This window comes from Varanus komodoensis, unplaced genomic scaffold (genome assembly GCF_004798865.1).
Source record: "Varanus komodoensis strain SLA01 unplaced genomic scaffold, ASM479886v1 scaffold18_1, whole genome shotgun sequence".
In the NCBI taxonomy this organism is placed as follows: Eukaryota; Metazoa; Chordata; class Lepidosauria; order Squamata; family Varanidae; genus Varanus; species Varanus komodoensis.
The window spans coordinates 2,732,638-2,758,859 of NW_025335548.1; the positions used below are offsets into that span (position 1 = coordinate 2,732,638).

The window sequence follows — 26,222 nt, forward strand, 5'->3', positions numbered from 1 at the left end:
TAAATGTGCTTTTCACTGAATTTCTAGCATCTTATATTACCAAAGAGCTCTTTTCAGTCTTCACATGTGTGATTTATCATATTCTGTATGCCTTCTTTCACATGTTATATATCACATTTAGCACAAATGTATATTTCTAAATATTTTTAAGTGCCTTGTGTGTAGGTGGAGAAACTACAGTCAAAAGGAAGCAAGCTGTGTATACATTATTACATCCCATCTGAGCATTCCAATTTGTCCTCATGATACAAAGAGCTCTGGATGTAAACCAAACTTCGTGCATACATGGTTTAAGCAATAAAACTATATTTTTTAGAATGTTACCCTACACTGTGCTGGTTACTGTCATTTTTTGGGATACTAGACAGTACATTAAATTTCCCCTAAAATATTGATCAGGCATTCACCTTTCATTGCAAAGAAGGAATAGCTCTGCAAATCCAGTGAGACAGCTCAAGGGTGCCATCCTATGACCTCCAAACTCAGAAGGAGAAGCCAGAGATCCAACTCTGCTCCACCAGCTCCCCACAATACATCACCTCATCCAAATAATCACTGGGACAGCAATTCTATGGAGAGGGGGGTGAGAGTCTACGCTGGCGAAACTGGCACATCCAAACTCTTGCTGGCCTCAAGCTAGCCAGGGAAGAAGGAAGGTGGGACTTTTTCTGCCAGTTTCACCTTCTTGTTGTATTTGTGAAGTATCACGAATGCCCTTTCTGCATGTGTGTGTCAGACAGGGAAGCGGGGTTTGGAGCTAACCATTCCAAGGCTTCCTTGAGCTATCCCATTTTACCCTCAACTATAAGTTGCAATGCTAGAACAACAGTAACTGCAATTTTCTACCACTGTGCAAGAAAGATAAGAGTTGTAGGAAGAGGAGGAGGTCTGCTTCAACAAACTGCCTTGCAGGTGCTTCCAAAGGAGCATAAGATTGCTATCTTAATGAAACAGAAAAACAATTAGGTATCTTTGAGGTAGTAACCCCAAAACAACAACAAAAACAACCCCCCACAACATTAACTTATCTACAAAAGTATGGGAAAAGGTCTGGTGAACACCTTTTCTTTTACCTGATATATAGCCACAAGTTTGCATACTTTTATCTGCCAGTGTACCACTGCGAACGTATTTTATTCCTTCATATATTCATTCCTCCCTTCCTATTTGTAAACTGTGTTTCAGGGCAAGAATCCATCCAAGATGGCTTACAATAAAAATTTCACAGAGTAAATCCTCATATTAACACTATAAGAAGATCCTAGACAAAAAAGCATTAAGTAATTCCCTAGTTTTCTGTAGTATTTTCAGCTTACAGTATAACTTAATAAAACCAACACACCCAAATTTCAGTGCAGTAATTCTCTATAATTTAAACACATACAGGTTTATGTTTGTAACTATGAATCAGCTACAGCAGCAGAAATTATCCACATGGCTACCACCACATTCTTAATGAAACACCACTATACCCAGTGTAATTAAATTGATTTTTATAATTAAATGGCTGATAATGAATCAGTCCTTCAAGTCAAATGATAAAAACTGTCCATGTTTTTGAAATTGCTAGAATCTGGAAATTATCCCAGGCTCATTAATACATCAGGTTTTTTACTTTAGGCATTCTGTTAATTTGTCTGGAACAATGTCAATGCCAACTCAAAGCAAGAACATTGATCGGTCATGTGTGGAACTTTTCATCCTGAAATCTGAACTACAAAAGGTAGGCACTATTATAATTATATGAGATAAAGCGGGAGCCAGGTAGCAAGGCATAATGCTCTGTAGAACAACTTAAGTAGTCATTAAGGAGGTGGTTATGAAAAAAAGTCGATCACACACACCTCCAGAACTACTTTAGTAGACCTGTCCCTTGCTCACTGCAGACTGTTCAGATAGTTGTCTGATTTGGAGAGGCAGCAAGAGAGGAAGAACGCTTTGAAGCTTCAATGTTACCTTGAGAAGTTTCTCAGATAGAGTGTGAGATGGGACAGAGAAGAAGCTTCCAGCTTGGATTCAACTCTTCACATGGGCAGATGCTTCTCCCTCAACTTTGGCAGAAAGCTAATGTTCATAATGTTCTGTAATCTGTTAAGTTTCAATAACAGAACTGAGCTTCAAAGGATTGTCTTGAGTTTGATAACCAGAAGGAAGGAGGGAGGGATCAGCTCAGAACACTAAGTTTATTATTGAAATACTCTAAACACTGTGTCATAAAAAAATAATAAAAGAATTTCAAAATGTTGCCTTCCTGTGAGCTGAACATTATAGGTGAAAAAATCAATTTAAGTCTGTTGCAGTCTGCCACAGCTTGAGAATCTGACTACAAGAAAATGTCCTTTAGGTATTTCTTTACATTTTTAACAGGGTGAAAAACTCCACCAAACTAGTAAATGCTATTGTCCTTATATGCCCTCCCGCCCCTTGAGATCGGCAACAGATGCCCTTCTCCGGGAACCCTCCGTGAATGGTATTAGGAGGGTGAGTACCCGGAGGAGAGCTTTCTCTGCGGTGGCACCCCACCTATGGAATGTGCTCCCCAGAGAGGTCCGCCTGGCGCTGTCGCTATTTGTTTTTCGGCGCCAGGCCAAGACCTTTTTATTTAAAACTTATTTTAATTGTTAACTTATTATGGTATTTATAGGATTTAAAAAATTTTAAGCCGAGATGCTACTGGGCTTTTTAATCTCTAATTGTATTAATTGTTATTTATATGCTTTAATTATGCTGTGAGCCGCCCCGAGGCTTTGTTGCGATGGGGGCGGCATAGAAATGTTTTAAACAAACAAACAAACAAATATTGTTTTGTTAAAACAGAATCCTTACTTCTGTTAAAACAGAACTTGTAAAATTATGTTAGATACAGGAAAAATAAGTACCCAAGTATTTCTTTCTTCATACTTTCATACAGTGTACACCTTTACAGCTCTCCTATGCTCATAGGTTTTCCAAGCTCCTCTGCCTTTTGTTTTTCTCTCTAAATACTCAGCACTGCAATTACTCATGCTTCTTGTGGAAACTGCTATAAGCTAATTACTGCAGTGCTTTTGGCAAGTCAACATACTTGGCTGAGGGTGACTGTATACAGTTACAAAGACTTTACACTTCCTTAGAGCTTCAGAATACACAAAGCATTTCACCGACAAAGGTTCCTCAATCCTCCCAACCATGCTGCAAGGCATGACAATGGGAGGGTTCATACAAAAGGATAAACCACACTGTGTAGAATGCGATGTGGTATAGTTTACAGGCCACCCTATCCCCCTTGTGCCCAATAGATAAAAGGTCATGCTGTTGAAATGCCTTCTCTTCCCCCACTCAGTCATCCTTGAGATAACCTGTGGAAAGTGCTGAAGCTTGCCCCACTGCCTGTTGTCATGACCTTCCCTCTTCATGGTGCCAGAGAGGAGAGGCTGAGGGAGTCCCCACTGCATTAACTTTAACCTACTCACAAGCAGGCTGAAGCAACGGGTGTCACCTCAGCACAGCACCTGGCCAATTGTGGTGGTGGTGGGTGGCAGAAGCCTCTTTTCTACTGTTGGCCTGAAATATTAGGTGGGGACAGCAGGGATGAGCCTCAAAAGTAACCCTCTCTGCTAGGATCTGAGCTGTGTTCTCCTGGGCCCAGCAAGGTGTTCCTCCAGCCAGCACAATGGCAGCTGGTATGCTGACCTGGCAGTGGAGGCAGGGGAAACGAACTGTGTCCAGCTTGGCTTCTCCAGGCTAAGCAGCTTGGGGTGTGCCCCCCATCACCACAGCTTCATTGGAGGGAGGAGTTGCACTCAGCCTGCCCTGCTTTCAGCTTGCAGCTGCAGCAGCAGCATGTGGAGCCTCTGCCAGTTGTCCCAGAGTGCCATTTGGGTACTTCCTAGAGGCGGGTCTGGCTTGCTCCTCAGTTGGTTATGTCATCTGAATTCAGACAACAGAGCAAACCAACAGGAGGCAAACAAACCCTACAACAGGCCACGGCTTGGCATGATGATTTATAAGTCATACTTAGAGCACCATTACAAAACCATTCTGGATTCAGACAACAACTAAGCCACAGTGGCTTTGCGTTTCAGGAGAAACCAGTCAATATATTAATCTAATTTGCACAAGGCGACAACCCATCATGGGTAACTAATAATAGTAAGCACTCCAAAAAGGAGCAGCAAAAAGGCGGTGGGGGATCCAATATCCCTCCCTTTGGATGTAGCTGGGAATCAGGGAGCTATATTGTTCAAAGCTAAGCAACAGGATCACATTGCAAAAGGAGAGATATTGTTTCCTCCCCTTTCAGTACACCAACTATGGCTACTTTCCTCCCTTTTCAGTGTTTTGTTTGAAATCTTGGCAACTGTGTACAAAGTAACCTGTATGCAATCTCTTCTTATCCATTCCCATGTCTGTTACCTATTCCATTTCTCTGATCCCTTTGACAGCTGAAACATACAAGGAAAATGATCAGGCAAGACTAGACATACTGGACAGCCATAAGAGTACACTTACAAAAGTACAGTACACTCACAAAAACCTACAACAATAATGACAAAAAAAGTTAATACATTTGCACAATTTTCTTGGAGGGTTAAAAATATTACCCCAATTGTGCATTTTTGAGGTTCTGAAATTGCTTCTTTTCAGTGGCAAATGAAAAGGAATTCCAGTTGGAGCAGGGAAGGGGAGACAAGATTGTTCTCTGCAAAAGAAAGACCAAGATACATTCTCTGCAAAAGACACCAAGATGCCAGCTAGAGAGTTGAGGAGGAAGGAAGTTAAAAACAAGCCACACTAAAACCAACTGTTTGTCTGATACACCATAGGCTGTCCTGAAAGCAACCCCATAGCTTTTTCACAGGGTGGCTTAATGTGTGTCATGTGTTATTTCAGGTGCAGGGCTTGCTTAAGGCCAACTACAGAGTTTGTGGCTCAGATTATATCTTAAGGTATACACAATTCAGTCTGGTCAGAGTGCCCTACACAATGTTTCAGAAAAAAAAATTGCCTAAAAACTCTACCATTTAAATATCCTCTCATTCAAATTTTATTTTTCCCTACAAGTTCACATGTGACCATCATTGTTCCCATTTGTTTTTATGAAAGTCGAGTTCTACAATAAACACAAAACTAAATTCACTTTACAGCCTGGCACTAACTTGGGACAAGAATCAACTATCGAACTGTAGCCACAGAAGTACTTTATGGGGGCTGCAGGTGCTTCTTCTCCTAAAAATCTGGTAACCCAGCAGAACTGTAAAGGCTGCATAAATGCAATCTTCTTTCTGATTAAAAAGTGTTTGTTCTTCAATATTGTATGAAAAATGTGCAGCCCTCCAGACAGTGTTGGATAGGAACTCCCATCATCCTTTTGCCATTAGCGATGCTGGCTAGGACTGATAGGAACTGCAGTCCAACAATATCTAGTCAGCCACATGTTTTCCATCCCTGTTGTACAGTATTAATGAACAAAACCTTTTAGAGAGCGATAAAATGAGCCAAGCATACATCCTCTAGAGCAAAGCTTAAGATGTTGTACATCTAGTACTGACATTTCCAGCTCAGCCCAGGCATTAGAGTTTGGAAGAAAAAGATGCACAGTTCCAAACAAAGTATAATTTACACAATATAATGACGACCCTTCATATCAGGATACAACACTGGTCTAAGAAAAGGGCAGGCAAGGGCATAAGGCAGGTGTCTCCAACAAGCCTGCAAAGGGCTCCCCAATGTGGTGCCCACAGACACCCACACAAACACAAAACATCCCCTGCTTTTTGACAATGCATAGATGGATTTGTATACAGTCTTAGAAATGAAAAACAACTTTCTAGCAATTATAAATTGACTTCAACAAAATTGGACCCCACCCCCCGCCCACATATATAGCTATGCCTTCAAATACTAGAAGTGTTGTAAGGCTATCAGTCTGTTGCATTGTACAAGATGAGTGTTCATACTTACAAAGTTGTAATATAATTGTTTTAACTGTGAAAGAAGCACAGAGGATCCATTTGCATTAACCATTGGTGGGATGGTGTAACATGGTGTCCTGCAACAGCAGGAGGTTGGACTCGATGGCCTTCATGGCCCGTTCCAACTTTTCTATTCTATGTTTCTATGAATCTCCATGAAGCAGGTAGAAGCTTGTAGATCAGTGAATATGAAAGACAGTCCCAGCACAAAGTGATTTACTTATTAGATTTGTATGAAAGCCACCTGTTAACCTCATGTTCTCTGTGCAAAAACCTTCTCACAAAAGGGAAGGCGAAGATATATGTTTAAAACAAGCATTAGCTGTGTTACACCTCAAGCAATTAGCTGAATGAGGCAATCCCTTATGAAAGAAACTTTGTGGTGTCCAACAGATACAAAACAAAGCATTTTGCTATATAAGACATAGCCTAAGATCTTCAGATGTTGCAGGATAACATCAAAGCAGCAATCCACTGATTAAGCATTTCATTCTATTACCAGTAGTAGTTTCTGAAATGCCCATGTGTGTCCACAAAGTTTGGGGACCACTGGCACAGGAGTGGTGAGGTGAGCAAAGCTCGCTTGCTCGCTCTCTCTCTCTCTCAAGAGAGAGCGAGCACGAGTGAACAAAAACAAGCTTATGAGTAGGTCAGGAACTTATTTATATTGCTATAAAGAATGAGGCTGGTGAATGGAAAATTCATCATAAAAATTCATACTGCCTGTAACATTGGTAAAGAACAAAAGAAATCAATTATTATTGCAGGAGTGACTACTAATCTTTTAAGTGGATGCTATTCTCTAGTAACTGAAAAAGAAGAATGCTCAATAGGACTTGAGATAAGGAACTAAGAATCAGACTAATTTCAGCTGCTAACCAATTTTTCAACAGGACTACAGGTTAAAGATTTGAAAGTAGTATGAAAGATTTATAGACTGTAACAACCTATAAATCATTCAATAATAGTTTTGCAGATCAGTATTTGTCAAAAGTTACTCATTTTTACTAGGTTGTAGTGTAACTACAGCATCCAGATTAGACAAGCAAAAGAAAGTAAACGTACCTCGAAGCCAAGTCTATCTTTCTCTTTCCAAAAGCAAAAATGTGTAACCTTCTTGTCCCAGAATTCATCTGGTTTTACTACACAGACAAGTGATACTCCAGCTGGAACCACATTCTAAGAAGATGAAAAATACACAATTACAATCTAATTGACTGCAGATCTTCATGTTTCTATTTATGCTACACTCGCCTCAACCTCAAGAAGTATTATCTTTATATAGAGTACAAAATAGCTGTAACACACTGGTTACTGTATTTTGATCTGCACAGAGTACATCATTAACTAAAACGGGGGTGATAGCAAATCTGACAATTATCTTCTCATGAGAAATTCAAAATGCAAGGGTAGAGCTAACGGGTAAAACAAACTGCATGAAAGTTTAATTCATTCAAGAAAGTGATTATTAATCTGATACTATCTTCAAAATTAAGTTTTAAGCAATTGAAGAGGTACAGGCCAGTACCATACCTGTCTACTCAGGGATAAGACCCACTTAGTTCACAAGGACTTATTCCCAGACAGCTGTATATAGGACTGCAGCCTTAATAAATTCAATATCTGAGAATAAATATCTCTTATGATTAGCTATTTAATGTTGTATTTTTTAAAGTAGCAATTGTAAAACACAAAGCATTTTGTTCAACAGGATAAATTATAAAGACAACCTTCTTTGGTCTGTTTTTATTCTATATTCTACCCATTTACCAACAGAACAGCCTTACTTTACAAATGACAACAGTTCAAAATTGTTCATTATTCACCATTGTTTCTTCTGCAATTGAATCACTTCTCAATTTTACCTTTTTTGTGAACGAGTGTGCACACACACAACATATTAAATAGACAGATGGCAGAAACAAAGTGCTTATTATTCAACGACCTTGACAGCATACACCCTGTAAAAGAGCATTCATATAGAACTAAAAAGGAGAAAGGCAATATGTCTTGCCACTTGACAAAAAATGGTTTGGAGTCAAGATGTCAAACCTCATTAAGCCAACATCTGTTAAACACTTTCGTAAAGCTAAAAGTGCCTTCCCACTTTGGACTCTTTAGAAATAGCAACTTTAAAACAAAGGACAGTTCATTCAAGTATAATAAAGAATAAGCAAGTCTGGTATTAGATTTCCAGTGCAGCCTCACTTCCTCTTTCCCAGAACTAGTTATTTAGGCATTGTTTTGCATGCTGATTTTAAGAACTTGCCTCATCTTCTCAAAACACAAATTGTGACAAAACCTTGCACAACTCCATTACTAAAAAAGAATTTTTAAAAATGTTTTAGAAGCTGAGTTTTAAAAGATACTTAATTTGATATTTATCTGAATTACAGGAATTGCTCCTATTCCTCTAGTTTGTATCGTAAGGGGAAATGCTTTAAGATTTCTAGAAAAAATAATAAATAAATTTATTGTTTCAATTATTTTAATTGTATGCTACAATAGCCCATACTTGGGCCCTCTGAGCACTTTATGAACATTACAATTATATACATTATATAAAGAACATTATTCTTGCCTTAGGTCATACTGAATTGTGATGACATTGAACATCCTATACATTAAGACATGGGTCCTCAAACTGCGACCTGCGGGCTGGATCTGGCCCACCATGCCCATTTATCCGGCCCGCCATAGCTCGCCACGCTTATGCACGTGGTGAGGTGCTCACTTATTCGCAAGGAGATCGTGCGAGCAAGCCGGCGCCTTGCCGGGAGATCCTTTTCTCCGAGTGAGTCCAAAATGATCTCTTTGTGATCTCCTTGCCAGCTTGCTCACAAGGAGCTCATTTTGGACTTGTTGGGAGAAAATGATCTCTGTGCACACATGCCACTGCCTTGCTGCACGCGCATGCACGCATGCCCCCTCCCCCCGCCTGCACCACCTTGGCGGCCCGTACACATCGCTGGCACCTTTCAACTGGCCCCCTATTCAAAAAATGTGAGGACCCCTGAATTAAGATCACAGCAACTGGCTAACAGTACAGGCAGGAAGTATTTGAAAAGTAGTAGCAAGTAGTAGCAAGTTCTAGAACAGTAGCAAGAACTGTTCCTTGTGAACAAAACTTCTTGTATCTACTGTTGTTTATTACATGTCACTGTACACTTGCAAGACCCAACTCTAATCAACTCTAACCACTGAAAAGGCAGTAGCTAAATTATCAACTGACCTGGGAATACAAATCCCATTTTTAAATGATTTTTCTAATTCTAATTATACTGGCCCATATATGATGGCAAGCATGCTTTCCTACTATGTGCTCAAGCTATGGAAAGCCCCAGGCTCACATATTCATTCTTTTACCTCCCCAACTCCTTCACACAAGAGTGAAGACTCGAAGTTTCAGGTTGCAAGTTATAACAAACCATAGCTTTCTATTTTTTCCTACACTGCTATCTTAGTTTGTTCAAACTGTAGTTTGTTCTACATGTGTTACTCTCCTAAGCCAACTGAAGCTTCTACAAAGTGCAGTTTACACAAACTTTTTTTTTTGGTATGGGAACAAAACAGGAAACTAGCTTGTTGCAAATAGCAAATGAAGGCATCACACATTCTTCCCTCACATGTGAAGGACGGCACAGATTTCAGTGTGCACAAACCATTAGTTATTGTAATATCTATCATTTTCATGAAGCTACTGTGTTTAATCAACATACCAAATCGAGTAAAATGCATTTTCCATAAAGTGGAAGTAAAATAGGTTATTGATGAACTTCTACAGGAATTAATTCTTTTTATTCAAAGACATATCCTACCTGTAGCATTAGCACAACAGTCTTGACAACATTCCACTGGGATTTTCTACCATCCACTATAACAGTAAATCCTCTGGCTTTACACTTTTCACTGCAAAAAAGTAAAAGGTCATTGTTCAGGTATCCCATATTTCATCACCTATTGACTTGCTTAAGGTGCTCTTTTAAAAGGTCTGATGGTGACACTCCCTCTTCCAAAGCATTACTCTCTTAAGCCAACTGAAGCTTTACAGAAGCAATCAAATACACCTTTAAAATCTATAGTGAGGGATTTTTTTGAGTGACAAATTGCCCGTCTTTCAAAACTCACATATCTCCCTTCCAAGTCCTTTTGTTTTACAGCTACAACAGAAAAATTAACAAAATGTGTTAACAGAACAGAGAATGACTTCAAAAACTAGAGTTACAGTTAAGCAACTTGCCTTGGAACATGAGATGCTAAGTAAAGTCTTTGCATCCTGATCTTATGTCTAGCACAGGCATAGGGAAGCAGGCGATGCTCCTACCAGTGTCAGGTTCATTCCCTGTGCATAGCATGTCAGCCCTCTTGAGCCTTGTAGGTCTGTATGTGCTGACAGAACCACGTCTACATCCTTGGCAAAAGTATTAAAAGTAGCAGCCAGTTTTATGGGATGCTGAAAGTGCTATTTGGGTAGCCCAGTTTTTCAGTAGTAAGCAGGGCACAACTGAAGCTGAACAAATACCATGTTGCTCCCTTTAATGAGAATCTACAGAGTTAGGGTGCAAATGCTTGGGTAAAAATAGTGCAATTCAAGGTGATCTACTTCAAGATAAGAAAAGAGACTCGCCATAAAACTATTGCATTTGCTTCAAGGCCCAAAGATGTGCTAGATCCTTTTGCTCAAAACGGATGAAAGGAAGCAGACTTGAAACTAGGAGACAAAATTATTTCCCTTGTCCTCTGTTATGATGACAGTTTTATACACGAAACATTCTAAACAACTGCTAGATATTCAGAATGGAAAGGAATTAACTTTGCCAATGTCAAAAGGAAATGAAAAGGTTAAAAATATGAACAGAAAATTCCACTACAGTTTTATCAAGGAATTGCAAAATGAGTATATAACTTATACATATAAACACAAATGACTGAAATGTTCACTCTTGTTCAAGAAGACTATAATCTATTAGATGTTCAGCACTGAACAAAGGGAGTAAAATACTTCAAACAGGAACACTTCCACCACCATGATGTTCTATTCTACTGTATTCCTTTCAACTAGGGACAATATGGTTGCGTTTGCATGTAGCATTATAGGCTTTGTATTACAGGAACAACCTGTAGAAAATCTGGGGCACACACTTTCCTCCTTGGTAGAGGTGCAAAGAGGCTAATCACAACCTTTACTTCCTTTTTAGATTAATCACAGTTTATCATGATGTCCAAGCCCAGACAAAGTGTGGTTAATTTTAACTATGGTTTGCTGAAACAAGACTTGAAACCAGAGTTCATGAAGCACACTTCTTCCCATAAGTTACTTGTACAAGGCTCTTACAGTATGTTCTTGCAATGCTAACCCTTACAAATATACCCTATGTTTATGGAAGCAGATGACCACACATGTATATAACCGAGTTGGAAAACTGTATGTTCAATGCAACTATCTATTTTACCATTTGTAAAGGGGATGGGGACTGGATTCATATCCCTTTACTCCCCTTTCACAACCAAACTTGTTTTATATTGTATATATTTCTTAAAATTGCCTCTCAATATTGCTGTCTGAAAAATAATATGAATCAACAAATCTAACAAGATAAGCATTCTTGTAGCACCTTCTAGTTCTTTGAAAGTAATGCATTATCTGGATTGAAGTGTTAAAATGGAACACTCGATTACAGCATATATGTATCTGCACCTGAGAACTAAGAACGAAGTAAAATATGCAGACTTTATCAGCAGGGTGCTCAAGGACATGAAATGTGTTTCATTACTCTTTCCTAAAACTTTGTAAACAATGTTTATTTGTAAGTCATACCTCACATAATGCAGTGAGGCTTCTATCTACTTCCATTCCACCCCTCACAAGGAAATCTAATGAGATCTATCAATCAAAGCATTTTGTTTAGAAACAAAATGACAAGGCATAGTGCTTTGGAAGGCACACCCATAGAGTCACCTTGGAATGCTCAGTAGGTAGTCCAAAGTGACACTCAGCTCATCCATACTTGTTTGCTGAAGGCATAATGGAATTGTCAAAATGAGGCCACTTCTTCGGTCTTTCCCACCTGTAACAATTAAAACAAGCATTTTTAAGTATGCACCGACACCTTCCCCCAACAATTTACTATTTCCTAATATATAGTTGCACTAGCGCTGATTTTTAAATAGTAAAAAATACTGTCCTGAAACATGATACTGGATGCATGTGCACATCACAACAGTCCACCCTGTGAATAAACTATGGAGTTTGGGTTAGTCACAGAACATCCCACAATAAACTTCCCATCAGTCGTTAGCCAAGGGTCCTGCATGGCAGAACCTGTAACCCCCTCCCTCCTCCAATCACAACCCTTTTTAGTTTGCAGGTTTTGTTTTACGGCCCAGTGCTGATGCTGCTAACAGGCATTCTACTGATGCACAAGCGGCACTTTGCAGTGGACACCACTGGCTCAATACTCTTCTTTCTTGGATGGCAAAATGTGCACAGTTTTATCTGTCATTTTAGAATTATTTTTCCAGTTTGTAAGTGAGCACATACAGCTGAACAAAATGTGGAGCCTGGCCTGGCCTATATCCTAGTAAGTGTCTGCTGTCAAGCACATTCTCTCAACACTGACTGAGCAAGACTGCAAATAAGTTACTCACACACCTGACAGCTGTCCCAATCACTTTTCTTGAGCCTGTTCTTTTGACAGCTGGGCAAAAGAAACGGCTCTTTTCTTTCTACCAATCTAGCAAAATTTAGCTTTACCTTGGCCATGAAATCTGTGTATTATTTCCCTGTCCCCCACCGTCTTCAAAAATCTCACAGCTGAACCCCAAAGCAAAAGGGTAAGGAGCTGGTGACGGTCACATCAAAGCAACTGGGCAGCAACTGGGAGCAGCATTGGTGAATTTGCCACAACTTGAAAGGGGATCTTAGCACTACGGTGTGGCTTCCTTACCACATCCTGCATCCCTGAAGGAATTTTTCAGGGTGGGTTGCCACGTCATGTAAACTCAGTCCCTATGCTTTCTTTTAAACCAACCAAGATATATTAAAATGAAGATACTAGAATAAAATACACACTGTGGCTGCATTCACACATGATAAGCAACCCTATGTAGTTTGTGGGGGTGGGGGGCTAACCATGATTTACCCACCTGGCAGTCAATCCAGTGGTTTCAACTTTATTGTGGCTTCCATCCCCACTGCTCACTCCTCCCACATGGCGCATATCCCACCAGCCACTGGCCTGAAATTCAATCCCATGGTGCATCTCTTGTCTCCCTATCTTGCCTGCCTCTTCCTCACTGGTTCACATACAAAGGTAGGATGACCTGAGTGGCTCCTAAGGTTGGCACTCTTTCCAGAGGACTCTGTGGTAGTTGTAAACCAGGACCCTGAAAACCATCGCTCCTGGTTCAGAGAACACAAGAAGCCATGGTGGTACAGAGAAACAGAACAACCCCATTGTTTCTTAGCATGGTTTCTAAAGATCAAACTTAGCATGACTGAGTTCAGACAATACAACAGACCAAAAGGGGTAACCACTGCGCCCACCACTTTGGCTTGTTGTGTTCTCTGAACCAAATCACATAGCTCCAAATTCAGCTTAATGTCACAGATAGTTCTATGTCATTCTTCAAGTGTGTACCGAACTGCATAACCTAAGTTGTTGGATGATCAGCTGGTAAACAACCACAGATCATTTATGGACATTGTTTTAAGTACTTCAAAATAAACAGCACCTAATAACTGCTCCTGCACTGACATCCAAAGACAGCACACTGCAGTGTTGAAGGCAAAGCAACCCAGAGTTTTTACCCATCAATAAACCACTGGTTATTTACCAAAGCAGCAATGGTCCAACAGTCAGAAGGCATGATGCTTCTTCACTACTGCTCAGTCCTATCTACCCAAGGTTTCAACAACTGATGAACTGGGATCAAACTTTTGATGTTTAATTGTCAGGTGCCTTGTAAAAAGGCTTATTTTTTAAAGGAAGGATATAACTATACAAACTAACAGCAAATATTTGGTTAGTACAGGGACTGAAAATCTAAACACCAGGATCGATGAACATTTATTTGAACCTGATAATGTCTGAATGCTGTGTTTGCATTTAATATCACAGAAGCTTTGGAAGGGAAGGGAAGCTAAAAGGGTTAAGAAAATAGATGCATGGCAGCTAAAAGTCTTGCCAAAGGCCAGAGGTCTTATTGCTTGGACAGTTTCCTAGCCCTTGGGAAGACAAAATCAGCTTCCTGAGGCTTGTCCACAGTTCCCCAAATCCTTAAAAGAGTGTACTTTGCATGCTTGAGGTACAGTTAGTATATACAATGTACTTTAACAAAATCTAAATGAAAGTATATGGTAGAGTATTTGCTTAGAATTCTTCAGAAGTGTCTGATTCCTTAAAGCATTCTCCAAAGATGCCTGTAATTGCTGACCCAATTCCGAATCAAACTGAGAGAAGATCACCCATCACCAATTTTAAGCTTTGATTGTAGTTGGGAGTAAAAAAAAAAAATCTTCCATCACTGAATACCTCATGAATCAGCAAGAGAATCAGACTACAGAGCCTGCAGCTGATAGTTTCACCTCTATGGACCAGAAAATGTCTATGAAAAGTATGAAAGTACATTCAGTGTGACCACTTTATAGTCCCTATTTCTGTCTTTCATTTCATTTCATTTATATATATAATTTTTTTAAAAAAATAACTGGACTACATGGGATTGGCTGAAATGATCATGTGACTTTAGTGCTGTTAGTTGCACTGCCTTCCAGAACATTTCAGAGCCCAATTCAATGTGTTGGTGTTGCCCCTGAATGTATTAATTTATTTATTTAAAAGCGTTTATATCCCGTCGTTCACTGAAAGTCTCAGGATGGTAAATTCTTGGGACCAGAGTATCTTCAGGTCATCTTTTGGGATCCCTGCTGATGAATACTAAAGCCTGGCTACCAGAGAGCAGGCATTCCTGAGAGCAGGCTGTGACACCACTCTTATAGAATCCCCCCACCCCCCAAGATTCACCTGGCATATACACTATTACCCTTTCTCGACATTTTTTCCTTTCTCTCCAGGGCACTTTAGAGAGACAGCGCTAGCTTTTTATGGCTGTTCCTATATTTATTCCTGGGCTATCTACTGTTCTGCATTTATGTTTTTTATTGTATCCTTTAAACTTTTGCATTTTCAACTGTTTGTGGTATGTTTTAGTCTTTTAACTGCTTGTAATCTGCCCAGAGAATGTTACTGAATGGAATAATAGCAATAACATTCCATATTTTATTCATTCTAAGAGAGTTTTACTATTTTAAAAATACATTGCATCAGGCCTATTTTTACATATAAGGTCTTAGTACGACAATATATTTCTTTGCAAATACCAATAGAAAAACAAAATCAGTACATTGAAACTACAAAGCTAACTAATTCTATATTTAGGATTTTTGTTTTTAAGTAAATTAAGTCAAGTTTTAAGTACGAACAGTGAAGTCTCCCTATTCAAAATTCCATCTTTCAGACAACAGCATTTCCCTAAAAACCCTCTTGAGCTGCTCTGGATGGATTTTTGATGCCTCTGCTTTGTAAACCCTGCTTAGCTCTAGCCACATTTGTGTGCATCAAAGTAAAAGGTAGCACTGTAACAGTGGGTGCTTCCACTAACCAAGTGAGATGTTCACTTTTTTCCGTAAAGGAATGCATGTTCCATAAGGAGACGCTTCATAGCTTGGGAGTTCTTCTAGTGTTATTGCTGAAATTTGAGGCTCTAGTGGCCTTAGTGATATGAAGTGCCACCTAGCAGCTTTGGTTGGTAGCCCAGTATTCCTATATCTTTCCAGAAATAAGATAGTTTCAGAACTTGATGTTCTGCTAACTTCCAGCTTAGATTAGGGTAGTATGTTCAATATGGGTCTATGCTTGAAAACAGTTCATGCATGTGTATAATGTGGTGGCCAGAATGGCAGTGGAAGGAGAAGTTCTAGGCATATAACACTGATTCCAGCCCACTGCCTGTAAGTTTCCAAGTCCAATTTAAGGTGCTGGATTTATCCTATAAAGTCTAACAAGGCTTTGGACCTTAATGTTTGGACCTACCTGTTCACAATGACCAACATCTGAGGCCCTCCTCTGAACGCCTCCCCCAAGAATGGGTCAGAGAACAGCAACAATATAGAGGACTTCAGATAGCAGGATGCTTTCCCCAGTGAGGTCTGTCTTGTGCCAACATTAATCTTTTTGATGTGAGGGTCAGACTATCTTCAAAAGTCAGGTATTTGGCAGCAGATGATGAAATTTAGTTTAGTTGATTTATCAATTCTTATCACTTTTGATAGTTTTTATCAGTTTAATTTTTTCATGTTTTAATCAATATTGTAAGCTGCTTTGACTTTTTTTGAAAAAGTAGTCAATAAATTTAATAAACATCATCAGCAGCAAAACAATATGAGGAGCTAATTTCTCCCTCCCTGATACCACATTATATAATCAGGCTTCAACATTACGCTTGCTATGACCAATGCCATGCTACCCCTTGACAACTAGAAGGAGTGAACAGCCTTCCTTTAAACTGGTGCAGAGGTGAGCCCCATCTTCTTCCCAGCTCCAAATTTGGGCTGGTGTTGGGCTGGTTGTTGTTAGGGCACTGTAGGAAGCACTTTACCTCTGACCAACAGGCCTCATTTTTGAGTGGCTAAACTACAAAGAGCTCTGGTCACCTCCTCTGCAGTGCTAAAGCCAGCAGGTTCCTCACCTGCCTGTCTCAAAGGAAAGGAGGCAGCTTTAGTAGTAACAGAGAGGGAAAGGAAGCTGAGAACAGTAGCTTTTGTCTTGGCTACGAAGGCTTGCCAACAATTGTAGACCCCTGAATGTAAACATAATAGAGAGGTAAAACATGCCTCATAATGATCAAGCATTTAACTACAATACAAGGTCTCCACAATCCTCCTACACACAGATTAGTATTTGAGTGACAAAACTGGCTATTATACTTCTGATATGCTAGATTTCCATAGACAGAGAGTTTTGATGTTAGAACAGGAGTGCACAGCCAACAACTCCAACAGGTATCCTAGTTCCACCCATCACACCATGAACTCCCTTCATGGGAGATCCTCAGGTGTACTTGTGTGCAAGTGTTTATACATGCAAAGCTGGCTCTTTACACGGAAGCACATCTGTCTCTTGGGGCCTAAAATGTTTTTACCCTACTGTAGAACCATAGAGTATAAACTACTTATAGTAGTTATACAGTCCTAGAGCACAAAACTCCAGCTTTTTCTAAATATGCATATGGTCTGCAATTCCAGCAGTATTAGCAAAGGCACAGCTGTTTTCAAGATGTTTTCTTCAACCTCTACAATTTCCTACACCTAGTGACCTACTAAGGAGAGAGAAAAGTAATTCTCTCTTGCACTACCAATCCACTTTTCCAGGAAAAAAGAAATAATCAGTTAGGCATTTTAGCTGCTGAGATTTCCTCACTATAAGCTTTCAGATCTTTGCATCGGAAATTCTAAAGAGCTTGCCTTTCTCCATCTTCTAGGGAACAGGAATTCAACAAATAGTAACTAGCAGGTGGAGGAAGAGGAAATGACTCAGCATTGTTCAAGAAATCATACGCATCCTTTAACTTGAAGCAGCTAAAATACTTAAAGAAAATGTACTTTCCTTCCTCTTATTGTATATGTTGTAATCATAACTCTCTTCCTCTTTAATATGTGTTTGTTTGGACAATGGAACAAGAATTAGACCTTTCTGCTTTTATTTCTGGGAGATACGTGAGCGCCAATGTGGTGTAGTGGCGAAGAGTGTGGGACTGGGACTCATGCGATCTGAATTCTAATCCCTGCTCTGCCATGGAGCCAACCAGGTGATCTTGGAGCCAGTCACAGACACTCAGCCGCACAGGTCTGTTGCTGTGGGGATAAGATTGAGAGCAGAAGGAGAATGATTTAAGCTGTTTCTAGTTCTTTAAAAGAAAAAAGAACTCAATGAAGAAATAAGCAAATAGGAAGGTTCATACAAGAGTGTTTTTTTAAAACCAGAACACACCACTATCTTAAAAGGGTATTTATCTTCAGGATTGATTATGCTACCAACAAGATGACAAAACAAGATTTCTAAAAAGCTAAAAGTGAGCAATATTATTAAAAAGATGATACAAAACTAATGTTTTAGACTATGATTTTTAGATCTAAATCATAAATAATGGGTTATATCCAAGCTTCTGCTTAGGCAAAGTAGGGAATCCAATTTTGCAGATCTCCCATGCCCACTGCAATTCTCCTCCCAGTATATCTTGAGAAAGACTTTTTTCTGTAAAGTTGTTTGGTAAAGATGGGGTGAAGACTTTGCCTTCCACAAGCAGAAACACTTTCTGCTTAGCATAGAAACCAACACTGGATACAATTAGATAATGCCTTTAGAAGATAATGCCTTTAGAATGCATCAGAATTATACATTTTAAAGGAATCAATTACAAGCTTTCTTTCCAGTTATGTGTTTGCAACAGGTGAAGTACTTCATGGTTGGAATGAAAATGAATGGCCATGACCCATATATTTAACTCCTGCCAGGAAAAGATGCTATAACAGTATTTGTTAGGAAAGAGGTATGTCCTGCTGGTAATTATTTTCTCTACTCTATCAATGTTCTTCATTTTATGAAAAGGAAGAGGAGCTACTAGTTACGATAAATTAGCTGTTGCTGCATAGGTTTTCAAAGAAAAAGACAAATTATGGCTAGTGGGAGGCAGGGAGTGTTGGTTCTTATTTTAAATAACTACAATGGAATGATTCATTTACGGAAGAGGTCAATTTTAAAGACAATAAAACATTATAGTTTGATCCTGTTTGCTCTGCTCCACACAAAGAGCACAGAACAGTTTTACTGGAGACCAGCTTATGCATCCGTCAGTACTGATGTTGGGCCTCAGACATTTGCTGTAAGGTAAAGCATTCCTATTCCCCAGCTTCACACACTCAAACACTCAGCACCCTTGGGCCCTGCATATCATGCTACTCCTGCTTTTCCCAGGATGGCTTCAAGAAAGATGGGTTAAGCAGGGTCCTCACCATAAGGCTGAATCCTTTGACCATGCAATATCGGCAAATTCTAGTACCAACTGTGTGCCAAGAAAATAAACAGTACTCTGGCCTCCAGCAGTGCAGCTCAGACACGTGATCTTATTACAGTGGGCAAGTAGAATTCTTCTTCCCTGCCCCATCAAGTGTTGAAGCTTCCTTTCATTTTATTTAGCACAGACTGAAAAGGCATGACATCAGTGCTGCATCAATCTTGATTGGGATTGCTGGAAGGAGAGGCCTTAACCTCTTCTCCCCCTCCCTCAGTAATCCTCATCAAGACAGCTGATCCACCACTGCTGGCAGTGGGGAAACAACAATCCTGAGCAGAATGAGTGGATTACAGTTTCTCCACTGCTAATCACTGCAGGGAAACAGAAGTCTATCCCCCTCTCCCTGTCCTGCTAATGGCTGGGCACCTTGAGGCTAGGTAGCTGCACAAAGATCTGCAAGTTGCCCATATGTGACTTAATTAGTATGATTCAGATGGATAAATTGGTTTCATTCAGCAGGGACAACATATATCTCATGGACTGCACAAGATTAAATAGGAAATATTAACAAATATACATTTTTACTATGCATATCTCAAAATAATGTAACAGAGGAGAAGCAGAGGGAGCAAAGCAAGTAATTGGACCGGACTAGTTAGAAACCAGAGATCACCAGTCTTGGTTCACAGTATTAAGACACCTGGGCATGGCCTGAAAGCCTATAATGCTACAACAGTATTTAATCTAAGCAAGTCTCAGAGCTCATTCACATGATACAAGAGCCCACTCTGCCTTGATTTACACACTGGGGTTATCTCTTCAGGCTGGGTACCCGTAAGCACCATTTTTGCATGAAGCAAACAGATGCTCGGCTTGTCATATTGCACACAAGTTCAGCAAACCATGGTAATTTGAGGATTAGACAACCTTACATAACCCTAAAACAAACCACATAGATTTGACAGTTGTATAAGTTCCAAACCACACTTGCCACTTGGGTTTGCATGACACAAAAAGCCACAGCACCTGTCAATTAACCAAGGGTGGCGTGTCATAAAGTGTGAACTGGTCATGAGCCCAGTTAGCGGTTAAATGAGGAACTTCCTTGTAATCAAGTGTGCACTGCTGTGGAATTCCATGAAAGAACAAGCAGGACGTGAATGCAACATGATGAACAACAGTGGGTGTGCAAGACCTTATTCACACAGAAGATCTCTCTGCACAAAAGGATGTTCTTGACCAGTGATTTATTCTTTGGTAGTATTAATGCACGTTATTCACATCATGGATGCTATGCAGGATCAGTCTACTACCATGTATAAAAGCTGTCCTAAAACAATACTTACACAAATGTTTGAGCTTAAGCTAGGTTGTTTCACTGCGTGTTACAATAAAATGCTAACAAGAGAGACATAAAGTTACAACACAACCCAAGAAAAGATACAGAAGAGAGATCTCAACTTAAAAGTATGCATCAGGAGCCCATCATGTTTTTAGAATTAATTATTCACATGACAGTCAGCAATGTATCATTTTTAAAGACAAAGTGTAACAAAGTGTAACATATAAGAACAATATTATCAGAAACCAACAGATTAGTTTGTAATGTGTGTTTCTACACAAACTCAAACACATACAAATAAAAACACATATCCAATTTTAAACATATAATTTGAATGTAGACCCTAGAATGTAGAAACTTATTTCCAAATCCACCTACTTAGAGCTACAATTCTAGATCTTCAGCAATTACTTATGGTTAAATAACTTTGGGCTGGAGCTTCTGTAACACTCCTGCTCCCTAAACTGTTTATAAGAGAACAGGACTGTACTACGGTGCCCAGTGCTTCCTTCTTTCAATGGGGTGGGGCAGGGGGAATTCATGCCTGAGGAGGAAGAGAAGTTGGCAGAGCGCACAGTACCTGGGCCCACACCTGATTCATGATAATTCTAAGGGATGGAGAATATTGTGCTTGCTTGCATCCTATTACATAGCTTCGTATTTCTACACCTGCTTGCATCCTATCAGGTAACTCCACATTTCTTTAAAAACACATCCAACCTTAATTTGTGACTTCAATAAATTGTCCCCAGTCATATGTTAACCTATCAAGCGCATAAAAGCCTACTAGGGCCGTTTTCCTGGAAAAATGTTAAGAAAGCTTGGTTGTATAAACAGTTGGAGTGAGCTCTTAGAACAAAGGGTTTTGGAGATATACTATGCTTTACAACACTGAGGGTGTAGCTACAAAGTAGCATATTCCCATATTCTTAAATTAGACTAAACAAGTAGTTAACTTCTTTACTCAGAGCAGTTTTCATGGTTTGCTGATTTAGCAGTGAACTATTCATAAGCTGGAATGCAAAGGCTGCCCTAAACCCATCCCACCCCCCACTCCAGGTCTACAACATAACAAATGCTAAGTATGGTTCACATTCAATAAAGTATTTAAGAAATTATATTTGGTTCCAGGGCAGAAAACTCTGTGGGTACTCAGTGGAAGATGTTAGAACAAAGGAAGCATCTATTATCAAATAAAACCTGCATTAGAGGAATACATCTACAATAAAGCTACCTGGAGATCTAGAGAGCCAGCAATGTTCTATGATCCAACACCAATTTTAATAATACAAAAGTGTATCCAGTGTTAACAAGAAGTATGTGATTAAAGTTACAAGATTCAAATACAGCCCAAGAAAGATACACAAGTGAGAGCCTAATCAGTGCTCAGATAAAAGTGTGCATTAGAAGCCAATCCATGTTTTAGAATTAATAATGCACAAGTCAGTTAGCAAGTTTTTCAGCATGTATTAATTTATCAATTTTAAAGATAGACTGTTAAAAATGAAGCCTGTATGGATGATTTAATAGGCTAAGACTAAGAGAGAAATTTACTTCCCAAGTATCCACAGTAACTAACAATCTTTGCTTCACAGTGAATGAATATAAAAAGAAAAAAGAAATATAATTGAATAGAAAAAGAAAGTTTACACATGGCATTAGTATAATTTTTGCAATATATTTGTGCAAATATCAGAAATGAAGGGGAGAGAATTAACAGCTAAACAACTTAATTCTTAATTAACAAGAAGAAAAACTGAAGTAACACAGAAGACATACCTGAAAGGAAGGCTAACTTTTTCTTCAGAATAGGCAGTATTACCGTGGCATCCATCGTACCTTTTATTAACTTTCAGAGTTCTAAAACACAAATAATCAGTATTAGAGATTGTAAGTCAAGGCAAATCAACTGATACCATACTCTGCTAAAGCTGCTTGGGATGTAGGATCAGAGAGTTGAAATGTATCCTTGCTTCCTACAGCACCTCCATTCTACATTTTCCCTACCCTTGTCCCTAGTTTGCCTTTGTTTGGGCAATATCCAATCGGACACTGCAGCCCTGACAATTCCGTTTCACCTCTGCTGTTTCTCTTCTACCATCAAGACCCACTATTGTGCAACTGAGTGTGAGCACTCCTGGGAACAACCATATAAGGGAGCTCTGCCAACCTGCCCCAACCCAGAAACAAACATTTTTCCTCATTTTGGGGATTCCTATAGGGAAAATCTATTGCTCAAGCAATGGATCTCCTTGTGCAATGAAATCAGTGTGAGGAACTAAAAGCACTACAGAACTACTGAGTGGGGCTACTTGCATGAGGGTCCCACTGACTTAGTGGAAGTGATTCCACCACTCTCTTTTTATAATCAGCAGCCAGATGCAGTGTATATCAAAACTAGCTGGACATTATTTTTTAACCTTATTTTTTAATTCTTCTCTCTCCTATTCAGTACTTAGCTGTTTGTTTTTTGTTTGTTTGGATATTTTACATGCATTGATATTTCAGGTCAGGTATTTACCAATATGATGGCTATTTGTGATTTTTTCATTGCATTTTTACTGCTGTTTGATATGTTGCTGTATACTGTATTTAATGCTGTTAATTTGTTATGTTGTAAGCCTCTTTAGGCACAATTTTGTGGAAAAGCAACAGACAGGAAATAAATTTTCGTGTACAAATATGTATAGTATTTCTTCTGTATATATAGTTCTATCCGGCAGAACAGACTGGATTAAGTTGGTAATCATAATGCATTTATATCTTGCATCTTTCCTTCTGCAAGGAATCCAAGGCAGCACACACAGCATCATTAACTCGTACAACAACCCTGTGAGGTAGGTTGGGCTGAGAGTCTGTGACTGGCCCAAAGTCACCCAGTGAACTTTATGGCCAAATGAGGACAAGCAGCCAGATCTCCCATGTTCCCAGTCCAGCTCCCCAACCATTGCACCACAGTGGTTCATTATCCAGCCAAGTTAGTTAACCTCTAGCAAATCCCATGAATTTCAGTGGAATTCTTCACTTTCCCACTTCCATCCCCCCAACTTTATTCTGACCACAGTTAATGATAGTCAGGTACACTAGTTAACCAGGACAGCAAAATATGTACAAGAAAAATGTATCCAGTCCCAGTAGTACTAACTCACATATTTGGTCCCTCATTCCTTTCTCAGATTGCAGCAAGTTAGAATACTGTTCTCTTTGATGGTTAAAAGGGGAGATCTCTACTCACAAGGGCCAAACAGCTTCTTCCTATTCACAAACAACGATGTGCCTTTTTTTTTTTCAAACAGTGTCAGGCCAAGTGTGCTTAGGATGCAGTGTACTAGCAGTGACTAAACAAAGATTGTAGCTGTATCATTTGCTTAACAGTGCAGGGACATAGTACACTGGCAAAATATTAAAGATAAAAGGTGCCATTCTAAATTTTAGGTTGATTGAAGTAGAAACATACACAATGTTTACTGATTCTTTAAAAGGTATCTTTGTATCTTCTGTTTAAACTTTGTAAACAAAAATGGGTGCAGCCTTTTACATCCTTTTGGATGCCAGGAGAAGCTGCCTTTTCTAAGAAAGAAAGGTAGAATATCCTACTTTATAAAAGAACCCTGTTACTATGTGCAGCTTCAGATTACTGAAGACTAAGCATTATCACAATTTTCATAACGTAACATATTTACCACTCACTGATACTTTTCTGTAATCTTCTCCCATTTAAAGAAAATATTAATATATCACTGACATTATCTAAGCAGCAAAAGATAGCCACATTTTTTATTGCCAGAAGGTTCATACAAACACATTTCATTTTACCAAAATTGACCCTCTTTAAACTTTGCAGCATTTCAGCTGAATAATTTTACTACCAAATCGTTCCATAGCCATTAAAGAAACAAGTTTATTTTCTTGAATTTGGTGCTAATACATAGAATGTTTAAAAAACACAGCTCCCACTATTTTCCCAAATCATGACTCAAGGCAAATTATGTTCAAAATCTACCATTAAAGTTACTAAATTTCCACCAATATTTGGTTGATGAATTTCTTGGAATGACTGTCTGTAGTGATTCCAGACTACATATTACGCTAAAGAAATCTACACATTTGCATGCATACATATATTTTTGTCAACCCCTTTTCCTTTAATGTAATAGTAACAGCAGTTCTACGTGCCACAATCCAGACTAGAACCACAGCATGACGGGGTGGTACATTAAGTTTTTAACCTACATCGCAGCACTAACAACTTCCCCACCCATCTCAATCCTAGTTGCTCTTTACTCAGAAGGGGTTCTTGTTTGCACCATCAGCTTTGGCCCACCAACCTGGAAGTACCAGAAAGTAACTTCTGGTAGTGGTCTCCGGATACACCTTGTATCCTGGCTGCCCCAGCCTACAGCCCTTCTTACCCACTTTGCCTCTCCTCAGAGGTTGGTTTCCTGACGTAAGAGATCGGCTGGCATGTTTTTCCATGCCAGCTGCAACAAGGTGAAGCTCTGATTCCCAGCTTTGAGGTCAAAGTGCTGTCTCTGATCTTGGACCCAGGAATCTGAACCTCCCCAAATGCTGACTAGGGGCCACAGAATAGCACTGTCCAAAATCTCACAATATAAACTGATTCTCCACAACCAATTTTACCTTGGAAATAAGTGATCAAGTGAACCTGGTACAGAATATTTGATGTGAATGTTCAGTATAATAAAAGGTCAAGGAGAGATGTTACATTAAATAAATATGCCATCAACTTTTTCATCATGCAACTCATTAAAAATATGATGCAAAATGCTACATACTTCTCAAAATGAAGAGATAAGATACCAGCGCAACCATAATGCTTCCAGTCTCTGGTAAGACTGAACTGAGAATGGCAACAAACAAAACACCATAACATTCCAAAAATATGCCTGTAACTCCCAGCATTTCAAGGCCTATATAAAAGAAAATGTGGATACTTTCTAAAAGTGCTTCTGCCACTGCATTCAAGAAATCATCATGTCAAGACAAATAAGAAAAAAGTAATTATGTAACATTACCCCCAAAGGCCTTTTTGTACTTAAAACACCTAAATCAAATCCCAAATAAAACAGCACCTCCTTTTTTTCCCTTTTTGCACACTGACAGAACAGGGCAAATTCTAAAGATGCTATCTTTCATTCCTGCACATGAATTTAGGTTTATTCTGGAACAGCTTTAATCAGCAATCTGTCAGCCAGATAAATGCATCTATAATGAAAACAGACAGCTGGAAATTTACACAAGTGGAGATGAAAAAACAGCGCCACACAAGCTGCATGGAATTAAGAGGTTAGATAGAAAATTGTCCATTCTGCCACTAATACGAGTACCAAGAAACAAACAATTGGAACAGTTGTGAAACAATTGGAACAGTTGTTTCTGTAAAATCATCTTCCACAGGAAGCTGAGTAGCTGTGGAGCATCAAGTCACTTAAGTGTTTGATTTAATATCAAATTAAATGCACAACTGTAAGGCAATTAATGCATTAAAAAGATGACTAAGATTAAGCAAGGTACTTAAAGGCATGTCTAGTAATTTTCCCTTGTTTACTTTGAAGAACAAATTGCCACCAATACCTTGGAATATCACTAGTGATTCTTCTTTGGATAGCTTTCCAGAAATATATAGAGGAGCAAGGGATTTTTCAGAACCCTTTGCCCCAACCTATACTTTCCCATACAAATCCTTAAAGGTACAAAAGAAAGGTTCAACTGCACAGCAGTTATGAAAAGCAAATGCAGGTTAAAGGATGAGTTATTACTATAGATTTAACAAGCAAATTAAAAAACTGGTGGCAAAGTTCTATAGAGTAGATTCAATTGGAGGAACAAAG

The 26,222-nt window shown here is 39.2% G+C and overlaps 1 protein-coding gene across 5 annotated transcripts in view; it reads right to left on the reverse strand.

Annotated features, from left to right (window-relative positions):
* SESTD1 (SEC14 and spectrin domain containing 1) overlaps positions 1-26,222 on the reverse strand; it is an 85,057-nt gene that overhangs the window by 35,987 nt on the left and 22,848 nt on the right. For all 5 annotated transcript variants that reach the window (XM_044427033.1, XM_044427035.1, XM_044427032.1 and 2 more), the window contains 4 exons: positions 22,150-22,230; positions 11,914-12,022; positions 9,773-9,863; positions 7,020-7,133 (listed from right to left, as the gene is read on the reverse strand). In XM_044427033.1, coding sequence (XP_044282968.1) covers positions 7,020-7,133; positions 9,773-9,863; positions 11,914-12,022; positions 22,150-22,204 — 369 coding nt within the window. In that variant the 5' untranslated portion in view covers positions 22,205-22,230. The remainder of the gene's footprint in view (positions 1-7,019; positions 7,134-9,772; positions 9,864-11,913; positions 12,023-22,149; positions 22,231-26,222) is intronic.